The 12,190-nt window shown below is 44.0% G+C and overlaps 1 protein-coding gene across 1 annotated transcript in view; it reads right to left on the bottom strand.

Moving 5' to 3' along the window:
- The window catches only part of grin2da (glutamate receptor, ionotropic, N-methyl D-aspartate 2D, a), a 133,824-nt gene that overhangs the window by 105,356 nt on the left and 16,278 nt on the right, over positions 1–12,190 (bottom strand). Inside the window, 2 exon segments of the mRNA XM_078290189.1 lie at positions 3,688–3,811; positions 9,668–9,855. Coding sequence (XP_078146315.1) covers positions 3,688–3,811; positions 9,668–9,855 — 312 coding nt within the window.

Below are 12,190 nucleotides of genomic sequence, written 5' to 3'. Positions count from 1 at the left end.
ATCTTATTCTGCAAAGTAACTAGTAACTCCAGCCAGCAGATAAATGTAATGGAGGAAAAAGTACAAGATTTCCCTCTGAAATGTAGTGGAGGAAAAGTAGAAAGTCTCACAAAATGAAATACTCAAGTAAAGAGCCAGACTCAAAATTGTACTTGGCTGTGTAGGATCTTGCTAAAATCTGCTTTTGTGTGTCTTGCTCTTCCTGATGTTTGTCCTGTATCATTCTGTTCTATGATTTATTATTGATCAGTTAGAGTTAGGCTCATTCTCTGTTAAGTCCTTTGAGGCATGCATGAGCTATATAAATAAACAAACTTCAACTTAAGCTCAAAACTATTCCACTGTTACTGCATATTCAAATCTCCACATTTCAAAAGTAGAGAGAGCTGCATGTGACTATTTTTTAAGTGGAGTCTTCAAAACTTCAGTGTACTGAGCTTTGCTTCCACGTTAACAAGCTTTTTGTGAGCTGAGATTCCACATTTTTCCGAAAGGTGAACATCACAACTTGGAACAAAAACAAACAAAGGAGCGACCAAGGCCTCTAAATTGTTAAAAACATCAACAGACTGAGTTCTCCCGGCGTGTCGGTCTGCAGCCTGCAGCCTTTTGTAACAGCGAACGCGTCACATTTTTCAGAAGCCGAGTCCTCTGGCCCGGGAGCGAGGCCTTCAGATGTTCCAGGTGTCGCTCTGCGGCGGCGTGACGAGTCCCAGGAGGTGCGCTGCCAGCCGGCCGGACCGCTGATGGAGATCGTTCAGCAGCCAGACTGAAATGTTGCTGCTGAGAGCGACCGCTTTAAATGAACCTCTTCACCTCATTAAAGAGCATTGGCAAGCTGCAGTAACGGCTATTCAATCGTACTTTGGATTATTTCTTTCTTTATTTATTTTACCGTGGTTGAAAGCCTGCTCACACTGCAAAAAAATGACTTGTCCAGCGATTTTATCTTGTTTGCAGACCTATCAGGGTTATTTCATGATATTTTTAGTCAAATCATCTCACTGCACTGGCAGATAATCTTGCTGGTTTCATTAAATTTCACTTGATACATGCCAATATGACTTCTTTCAAGAAATCATCATAAAATAATGAAGAAAATCTTGAAACAAGAAACGATTCCACTTTTACCAAGAAAATGTCCTGAAACAAACATTTGTTGAAACCGGTAAAATTATCTGCCAGTGCAGTGAGATGATTTCACTTAAAAAAAATCCTAAAATAAGCTTGATAAGTTTGGATACAAGAAGAAATAACTTAACAATCTGTCACTTTTTGCAGTGATTCTGCAGTAGCGGGGCGGCCTCGCAGTCAGAGAGTCCGTCCTTTACTTGAGGACACAGGTTCAATATCTCCGCCTCCCAAACCAGCTGATGTGTCCGTCAGCAGCCGTGTGTCCTTCAGAGCGTCCTTGAGAAAGACGCCAGACAGTATCCGAGTATCTGAGGGGGATAATTTCTCCTTCAGATCCTCTTACACTGTTAAATATCATCAATCTGTGATGTGATCTTGTTTTGGTGAACCCACTTTCCCTCAACCTGCCTCGTCTTCTTCTACTTCAGTTAGCGATTTCCTACATCTCCCAGAATGCCTTTCAGCAACCCAGAGAATGTGCCTGAGCTTGTTGCATTCAGTATGTGTAGGTGGGGAGAGTGATAGTGATAGTGATAGTGATAGTGATAGTGATAGTGATAGTGATAGTAAGAGCAAGAGAGCAAGGTCTTCCACCTTTTACTCAAAATAAGTCAAAATTAGAAATCGGTCTCTCTCCATTTCTACAATGGATTTCTTCCTGTATGATTGGTTCATGCAAAATGGCGGCTCTAGAAAGATGTCGATGTTTTAGATCCTGAACCATTTTCTGCTATCAAACTGCATTGTAGCTGCTGGAAATTATCTGGAACGTGACGTCACCTCGTCTACGACTGGCCAGCTATTCACGGGAAGAAGAAAAATACACCAAACTACTAAATGGACCCAGAAATTAAAGGTACATCACCAATAGTTGTTTTTTTTAACGGTGTTAATTAAAGTGTTTTAGGGTGGATTTTTTCCTTTAAATGTCTAAAATGTGAATGAAAATCCTGGAACAAGCCGTGCTATTGTTTGGTTTTTCACACGTTGATTTATCCAGGGAAGCTCTGCTGTTAATTGCTGCTTCATATTCACACAGTTCAGGCTGAGACCCGGCACAAGTCCAGGAGTGAGGTCACTAATCCACTCGCAGTGTTGAACCCCCGGATGTTTATTAGTAGGCTGCTTACGTACTGTAGGTATTTCATCAATGTTAACTTAACAGCGGTGGTCAAATCACCGTTCGTGCGTTAATTCTGCATCAGTCTGCAGACAGTTCGTTTGTGAGTGTTATGCAGTAGAACCACATTAGTATATTTTGACACAAATCTCCACAGGTCACCAGACGACTGCTGTAACCTCCGACAGCTGAGAGAGAGAACAGAGCACAACCCGACTCTTCCAAACAATTCCCCAAAGGGAGAGAGAGAGCCAAAGAGCAGCAGCAGTCAATCAAGCACGCAGGGGGAAAAAAAGGTGAGACTTTCAACAACAGCTACATCTGTTTCCTTCTACTGACTCTCCATTTTGAGTCTGTCTGGGTAACAGTGGGGGGCCAAACTGTCTAACATGTGAAGGTAAAGCTTGGATGTTTTGGACATGCACGGTTCCCACCGATGCACCCGATGACATCGCTTTGGAAAATGTCTTGAGGTGATGAAACAGTGTTGCTGAGGTACAAAACGGGAACCAATCAGCTTCCAGCGTGGGCGTTAACTTTAATTTGCGCTTTTTCCTATTTTTCAATGAAAATGACAGAATATCTAAACCATATTTATAAAAACCTATGACAGTTTTTAAACTTTACTCTTTATCATCATGTAACCTACTGCTCTAAAATCAGTATTTAATCTCACTGCAAAAACTGACAAACTTGTTAAGTGATTTTTAGGATATTTTAGGATATTTACTAAAAAGTGAAAGGTAAAAGTGAAATTGTCTTGGAGAAAGTTTCTTGTTTCCAGATTTTCTTCATTTGTTTTATGATGATTTCTTGAAATAAGTCATATTGCCATGAATCAAGTGAAATATATTGAAACCTGCAGATTATCTGCCAGTGCAGAGAGATAATGTGATTAAAAATATCATGAAATAAGCTTGATAGGTCTGGAGACAAGATAAAATCACTGGACAACTTTTCATTTTTTGCAGTGCAGTTCTGGCAATTGCACCAATTCTCACTTAATTTACAGCATAAATTATTTTTATTTGGTGGCTACTTGCAAGTGATCCTACTAACCTTTTGACTTTAAACAGCAGCTTGCCTACAGGTTTATTACTTGTAGGGTTAGGGAATATAAGAACACAGGAAGCACAAGTCCAGTTTTCCACCAATAGCTACAGTTTGGAGGCGGGATCACCTGCGAAACGTCACTCATATCGAGACAATGCAACTGATTTTAGACGCCAGAAAGACTCGACTTCGCTGTTTGCTGTTAATATGGAAGCTTCATTGAAACGACTGTGTGCTGTTTACTTCTCCATGCCGTCCTGCCGCCCGCTCGCCCCCTCGCTCGCGGCGCCGTGTGTTAGCTGCTGTTCTGCAGTAGAAGGTAAATGACATCAAAATTCATCCTCCCCTCCCCTCCTCTCTCACCTGATTCTGTCTGGCACTCTGTGGGTCTGGTTGCCGTCGGTCTGGCAGTTGCCGGCGTACTGCGCCCGGCTGGCGGCCCCCTGGTCCCGCCGCAGAGCCATCGCCCCGTGGGTGAGCACAGAGACACCCTTGGCAATACGCCTGCGGGATTAGGAGAAAAAAACACCACCGTGAGAGAGATGGAGAGAGAGCGGGACGTTTGAAAAGGTCTTTTTCTGACACCACTTATACTGGGATATGGCTGCAGGGGAGGAGAAAGAGAGAGGGAGAGAGAGAGAGAGAGAGAGAGAGAGAGAGAGAGAGAGAGAGAGAGAGAGAGAGGTGCAGCATGTCTGAGTGGAAGACAGTCGTCTCTGCCTGAGTTACACCTACATAACAGTGCAAGTAGGCTAGAGTCATGTAAATTAATGAGGAAGAATGATTTGACTTTTCTCGCTGCACTTGGCAAGATTTTTATGTAAAAAAAATCCACCTGTCTTATCCGTCTAAATCACAAAGTGGAGCTGTAACAGAGGAGAGCATCCCATCCACACTAATTGGGACCCTGTAGATTTGCCCTGTTTGCCCAAATTAGATTTTGACGCCCCTCCGCCCACCGGAGGAGAAGAATCCAGACTGGAGACTGAAATCCAAACTGTCTCCTGAGCAGCAGCAGAGCAAGCTGGTGGACTCTCCAGTGTTAGATCTTCTCCTCTCTCGTCTCTTCGGTATCTTTGGCATCGCAGACCGGCCGGTTGGTAAACATGAGCGTGTCACACTACAGGATTTCTGGGTATCGGAGTTCAGTTGTCAAACAGTTACCTCTTAGTGCCACTTGGACTGAAGTTGCCTATAGTGCAACTGTAACATTTCGCTCCTTGGAGATTTTCCACACGGTACAAACGTTTACTTTCTGTTCTTTCTTGTAGCAAACTCTATTTCATATACAGTGATTCATGAATGTTGACTTACTACTTAATTCTTAAAATACTTCACATCAATCACTTACACTGCTAATTTAGCGTGATTTGTTTCATTTTGTTGCTCTGATTTTCACTCTTGTTTGGAATACCAAATAGTGTTTAATGCATTTGTGTAAAGTTGCATTATGATAATAAAGTTTAATTGAATGTTATAGAGTGGAACCAGGCTAGTATATTGTAACACAAAACTGTAGAGTCTGAAGTTTCCAGTTCTTGTAACTTCTGAAAACAGTAAAACTTGATTTTTTCCAGATCCTCTTGCGTTGGAGCAGCAGGGAGGCAGCAGTTAGCGGAACAGCGGAGACGACATTACCGCGTTTCATCTCGAAAAATGTCTTGAATTTGAAAAAAATGAATCCCTCCCTTTAAAACTGATGTTTTATTCGAGTGCAAAAGCCTGTTTCTCCTAACAAACAACTCGAGTGATTTGCATCAGAGTGTTGCAGCGGCTCTTCAGGGATTCGTCGTCCCTCCTCACACGGTTGTCGACACGCTCGCTTACATGGCGAGTGAAAACGTGAATTACTCTCAGCTCATCTGTGAAATTGATGCACGTGTCACGTCGGTTCCCTCCCTTTCCATAAACACATATCAGCAGACATGCGTGCTGTCTGGATCAGAACCATTTAACAAAGTAATGGATCAGCGCTGTGAGTTTCAGATGCTGATGGGAGGGAAGCTCTGAGGCGACTGATTTGTAACTTCGTAAAAAACACACAAAGCACTTCTCATGTTTTATTACTCAGAACTTATAGATTTATCAGGTGGAATAAACATAAAAAAACCTTGAGTTGGAGGATAAATTCTTGTGGGGACTCAAGTCACAGTTTTAACTGCTTGAGACTTGACTTGATGCATGAAGAGAAGACTTGAGACTTGACTTGACTTGGGTTCTGGTGACTTGGGACTTGACTCTGACTTGTACTTTGATGACTTGAAAAGGTTTCTAAAGTCTTGACTTGAGATCTTGTGTTTGTGTAAATGACTCAGATTGAAAGTGATGAGATTTGTTCCAGCAGACGACTGAATTTAAATTCTGTTTTCTGAATTTGTATGGAATGATTGAATTTATTGAAGTTGAAACTGATTATAGAAATCAAACTCATGATGCTCTTACCAAGTTTTTATCCTATTAAAACCATATTGCATTGAAAAGTCCTAGATATTTAGTTTTCTTTAAGATATCAAATTGATACTGGACTCTTGATTTGTTCTGACTTGACTTGCTGTTCTACATTTAGACTTGGGACTTGACTTGAGACTTGTACCTCAAGTCTTGAGACTGACTTGGGACTCGAGCAAAGACATTTCAGTGGTGTCTTGCTTCCATAATTCAACATATTTCCACCTCAAACAGGATGCTGAGGCGGGATGTAACGTGAGGAAGAGTTCAAAAGTTCAAAAATGCATAAATTTGACTCACAAATTCTGTATTCTTCAAAATGAATAGTTTCCAGTGGCAGGTTTTATATGACGGGAGGGGTGGAGGATTGTTCAAAAATCTGCAATGGTATTATTGTTTGGATTTTTTTTATGTACGCCTACTGATACAACATGAAGTAGCCAGGAAGTAATGGGATTTTGATATAAAAATACAAGAAAATAAACATTTAAATAGCTGCACATTATGATTTGGAGAACCAGCTCACACAGTGAAAAGTCATTTTTCATTTCATCGTTGCTTTGAAGAGCTGATTGCAGTGCAGTGAGGTAAGACAGGCAGTGAGGTGCAGGGTTTTTTTTTTTTTCCAAATCATTTTTTAGTGTCTGTGACTCTCCGTCTCTCTGGAGAATCCGTCAGCAACAACAATCACTGCAGCAGAGAGCTGAGAACTACTGCAGGAGTCAGGATGCAGGTCCTGTTATCACAGAGGGGAGGGTGTGTGTGTGTGTGTGTGTACTGTGGCCCCAATTATATATATTTCAATGCATTTAGGTTTATGAATGGGCATACTTGTCATATCCATAAAAACAGGTGAGAATACTCTGTACCATATTGGTTTGTCATTATATCTGACTGATATTGACCTTTTATTAGAGCCAATAGTCGTCCACAGTTTGTTTGATTACACATTTATAGTATAATTGATCGATACTACACTGGTTGTCTATGGCAGTGGTTCTCAACGTGGGGTCCGGGGACCACCAGGGGTCCTTGAGGGGGTTCCGGGGGGTCCCCAGCAAATTGATGAAACTTCACCATTACTTCATTTACAAGAAGTTAACACAGTTAGAGAATGTAGAAGAATGACTGTTTTGATGATAGTTTCTCTGTTATCTCTCTACCTACAATACAGATAGTCATGAGATTCTGGACAAAATCATAAAAATACTCTCAGATTTGGGTCTGAGAGACAACATCTTATCAAATGGGGGTCTGTGGCTCTAATGCGGACTAAATTAAGGGTTCACTGGGAGTCACCGGTCTATGGGAAGCCCTTAACCTGAGTTGATTCCACATAAGAAAGCATGAATGTGTTTTATAATTATTCTCCTAGTTTTCAATGTAGTGTTTTAGTGTTCGGTGATCTAAACGCTAAAACGTTTCAGAGGCTTTTCCACACTGACAAGAATACAATTCTGGGGTAAAAACTGGATTTTGGGGCATCATTATGGTTACAAATTAGAAGATATTGAATATTGGCACAAAATGTCAGCTACTGGCAGCTTAATTCGCAAAATCTCAACCTTTAAATGTAAATTGAACTCCTGCACTGTGCAGACTAGCGAACACCCTGAGCCACACTTCAGCAGCAGAAGTCGGTGTGTGACACGTTCACTCTGGCAGAGCGGCTGCAGCAGCTGCAGAACAAAAAAACAAAATCTCCCTTTCTGTGTTTCAGAATGAAGCGTGAACTGAGTCCTGGTGGGACGAGTGTGCCGCGCACCGGGGCTTCTCTTCAGGCCAGGAAACTCATTTCACAGGCGTGGAAATCTGATTCACTTGAAATGTGGCTCGGCAAGCTGGAAGGAATCCTTCGCGTCGACGGTCTTAGATTCAAGATGGCCGGCGGACAGCGAGGGTTTGATTAAGCGTGGAGAATGGCGTCGCGATGCCGGGGGGGGGCGAGGGACGATGTAAATGATGTCGGAGGTTTTCATGTCTCACAGCTCTGGGACTGACGGCTTCTGGACATTTTTTTTGTCTCCAAATGCAGCGTGTTACTACTTACATTCAGGCATTAAGATGTTTACTGTACAAAGGTTGCATAAAGATCAGGCTGGCTTGGCTGTACCAGTGTTTTGCTTGAAAAATATTGTAATTTACAGTTTTTAACCAAAACTGCTCAATCTACACTACCAGTCAAAAGTTTGGACACACCACATTTGTCTTTATTTTTACTATTTTCCACATTTTAGAATAACAGTAAAGACATCAAAACTATGGAATAACACAAATGGAATTATGCAGTGACCAAAAAAAGTATCAAACAAATCAAAATTATCTTATATTTTAGATTCTTTAAAGTAGCCGCCCTTTGCCTTGATGGAAAGGCAAAGGCTTTGGAAAGAAATTCATACATAGGATCAACTTCACTATTTATATTTGTCTAAAAAACACATTTCAAGCATTTAAGAAGAAGCCTTTAGATCAAAATGGCTTTAAGAGAATGAGGAACAGAGTAAAAGTCAACCAACTCTATTTCTTCCTGCAGTGTGAAAATCCTTCTTTACTGTAAGCTCTCTCCATCTGCATTTCCCTTCATGACTGAAGTGGATTTAATAGGCGAGATCAATAAGGGATTTCACCTTTCACCTGGATTCACTTGGTCAGTCTATTTAGATCAGATCAGATGAAACTTTAATGATCCCTGCGGTCAAACCGGGACGCCGCAGCAGCAGCAGAGAATACATCATGTCGGTGTGTAGCGCCGTTGTTGCAGAAAAACCACGGATCTGGAAAAAGTGTGTTTTTCAGGAGCGAAGAAGAGGAGGGTTATTTTCTCGCTGATGCTCATGCATTTTTAAAATCGGACCGTGGGGTTTTCACAGGTTTCAGGAGCCAGCAGTGCAGAACTCACTTAACACATGGAAATCTACAACTCAACCGAGAGAAGAAAAGAAAATCACCAGAATTTCTCCAGCAAAAAGAGTTCAGCAGCGTACCAGGAAATGGTTCTGGAGGCTGCAGAACCCTTTATGGTGCTATAAAGAACCATTTAGGAACATGTGACATATTCCATATCAGCAGTTTCATAAGAACTTTATAAGAACCGCACTGGATCCTTTACTTTGATTTGACATGACATTGTATTTTAGCAAAGCAGAGGGTAACTGCAAGTTTCAAAACTCCAAATGTAGAAGTTAAAGACGTCTTTAATGCTTCCTGGAATTGAATTTAAAACCAATTTAAAAAACAAAATAAGGAAACAAAGCTGGCAGCCTCAGCCTGCTCCTACTGAGCACAGCTGATGGAAGTTGTGAAACTATAAATGGGCAGAATAAGAAAAAGGACAAAAGGAAATTAATTGTTAAGGGACATGGAGCCCAACTGTGTTTAGTAAAGCAGATAGAATGCATATTGTTCTACCAACCCCGTTCTCTATTTGTTTTTCTATTCATTTAACCTTAATTCAACCAGGTAAAGCCTCATTGAGGTTTGAAATCTATTTTATTAACCTAAGTGTGGACGTGCGGCGCAAACAAACCATTGTATCATTGCATAAAAGACCTGTAATAACTGTATGTGAGGCGTCGTAATACTTTTTAAGACCTTTTTAAACTTAATATATATAAAGATATAGATAATTTATGATTGTATTGTTAGTGTAAGTATACTTAAACTGTTTTTAATGCTGTTTTTTAATGCTTTAGTATTTTTGTGCTGTAAAGTGCTTTGGGGTTTTGAGAAAGCGCTATATAAATAAAATGTATTATTATTATTATTACTATTATTATAGATAATATGTTTTCAGACTGTTACGGACCTGCGGATACCCCGTTTGAGCCCTCACCAGTGAACCTCTGACCCCTCCTGGCAGTGTGTGTGTGTGTGTGTGTGTGTGTGTGTGTGTGTGTGTGTGTGTGTGTGTACCTGCGTGGCTCGTCCCTCCAGCCCTGCGGCCGGATGGCGAACAGGGCCTTGGGCAGCCCCTCCAGGCCGAGGCCGGACAGCGCCGGACCCACGGCGAACCACATGTGGCTGGGACCGGCCTGACCCGCCGCCCAGGCCGCCCGGAACACAAGCTCCGCCTCCTCCTGGGAGCAGTACAGCAGACGCACCTGAGGGGGGGGGGGGGGGGGGAGGGAGGGGGGGGGGGAAGAGGGAAGGAGGGCAGGGAGAGGGAGAGGAAAGGGGATGAGAAGGAGGCATTGAAGGAGGGATGGAAAGGGTGGAGGGAGGGAGGGAGAAGGAGGAATAAGGAAGCAAGGAAGAGGAAGGGAAGATGGGGGAGGGAGACAGGAGGAAGGAGGGAGGAGGAATTAGGAAGAGAGGGAGGAAAGAGGGAAGGAGGGCAGGAGAACGGAAGGATGGAAAGGGAGAGGAAAGGGCACAAGAAGGAGGCATTGAAGGAGGGATGGAAAGGGTGGAGGGAGGGAGGGAGAAGGAGGAATAAGGAAGCAAGGAAGAGGAAGGGAAGATGGGGGAGGGAGACAGGAGGAGGAATTAGGAAGAGAGGGAGGAAAGAGGGAAGGAGGGCAGGAGAACGGAAGGATGGAAAGGGAGAGGAAAGGGCACAAGAAGGAGGCATTGAAGGAGGGATGGAAAGGGTGGAGGGAGGGAGAAGGAGGAATAAGGAAGCAAGGAAGAGGAAGGGAAGATGGGGGAGGGAGACAGGAGGAGGAATTAGGAAGAGAGGGAGGAAAGAGGGAAGGAGGGCAGGAGAACGGAAGGATGGAAAGGGAGAGGAAAGGAGACAAGAAGGAGGCATTGAAGGAGGGATGGAAAGGGTGGAGGGAGGGAGGGAGAAGGAGGAATAAGGAAGCAAGGAAGAGGAAGGGAAGATGGGGGAGGGAGACAGGAGGAGGAATTAGGAAGAGAGGGAGGAAAGAGGGAAGGAGGGCAGGAGAACAGAAGGATGGAAAGGGAGAGGAAAGGAGACAAGAAGGAGGCATTGAAGGAGGGATGGAAAGGGTGGAGGGAGGGAGGGAGAAGGAGGAATAAGGAAGCAAGGAAGAGGAAGGGAAGATGGGGGAGGGAGACAGGAGGAAGGAGGGAGGAGGAATTAGGAAGAGAGGGAGGACGAGGGGGGAAAGGACACAAGGAAAATGGGAGGGGAGGATAGAGGAGGAAGGAGGGAGAAGGATGAGAAAGGGGGAAGGGGAGAGGGAGGAAGGGAAGGAGGGGAAAGAGGGAGGAAGGGAAGAGGGAGGAAGGAGGGAAGGGGGTTGGGAAGAAGTAGAGACGGGTGGGAGGTAAGAAGACAGGAAGGAGAGAGGGAGGAAAAGGAAAGAGAGGAGAAAGGGAAGGAATGGATGGAGGGAGGGAGGTTGGGAGAGAATTAGAAAAAAGGGAAGGAGGGAAGGGAGGAGAAAGGAGGGATGGAAAGGGAGGAGAAAGGAAAGGGTGGAGGGAGAAAGAAAGAGAGGGAGGGAGGGAAGAATAAGGAAGACAGGGAGGAAGATGGGGAAAAGGAGGCAAGAAAGAGGAGAGGGAAGGAGAGAGGAAGGGAAAGGAAGGGAGGAAAGGGGCGGGGGAGGAAGGGGGGAGCAGAGGTGCGGGATGGAGGGAGATAGAGAGAGAGAGAGAGAGAGAGAAAGGCAAAGAATGAACCATTTTTCATTTTCCCTGTTGTTTCCATAATGCCCTTTCACGTTTGTTTTTTTTACAATTATGGACTGTATTCATTTACACACCAACACACACACAGTACATTTCTACATGAACGCACTTGAAAAACGGAGCTTCCCAGCCTGTTTCCCTGGATGAAACATAAAGGCGGGGGGCCAAAGTGAGTCAAAGTGAGACTGAAAGAGGGCGAGAAGGAGAGAGGAGAGAGGAGAGAGGAGAGAGAGGAGAGAGGAGAGGAGAGGAGAGGAGGCACTGATGGCACTTCACATGATTACTCACAGGAGGCTCTCGGGGAGACTTTCCAGGAGAAGAGTGACAAAGTTAAAGCCGAACGTTAAGTGCCTCTCTGATATCAGCGGGCATCTGGTGTGCAGATCCTGTCGCATCCGTCCGCCGCTGTGACGCGCGTCAACGGGCGGCGAGATGACGCCAATCCCTCCCACTCCGGCGCGGCGGCGTGCGGCGCGCGGGTCTGCGCTACGCTACGCTCAAACCTGTCAATCACGCTCTCCTATAGCAGCCAGGATGCTTTTAGACCGCCTTTACATTCAGTCTGGCACAGGAGTTTGTTATTCTGATCGAGTCGATGAGCCGTCTGCTGTCCTTCAAAAAAAAAAAAAAAGCGCCGTAATTTGTTCTAATTCTGTGCCATCAATCATTCTGTTAGCGCCGCCGTCTCATTTCTCAAATGTCGGACATCTCATTTGGGAAGAAAACATTTCATTTAGACCCCTCACCCCCACCCATGCGTCTTCATATTTTATCACGACAGAGCAAAACAGCGAAGACATTCGGGTTAAAATGAGAAGAGGTGGGAAGTAACAA

The sequence above is a fragment of the Centroberyx gerrardi genome, chromosome 19, assembly GCF_048128805.1.
Source record: "Centroberyx gerrardi isolate f3 chromosome 19, fCenGer3.hap1.cur.20231027, whole genome shotgun sequence".
NCBI classification, from domain to species: Eukaryota; Metazoa; Chordata; class Actinopteri; order Beryciformes; family Berycidae; genus Centroberyx; species Centroberyx gerrardi.
Note: the sequence above shows the minus strand (reverse complement) of the source record. Positions and strands in the feature narration are given on the sequence as shown.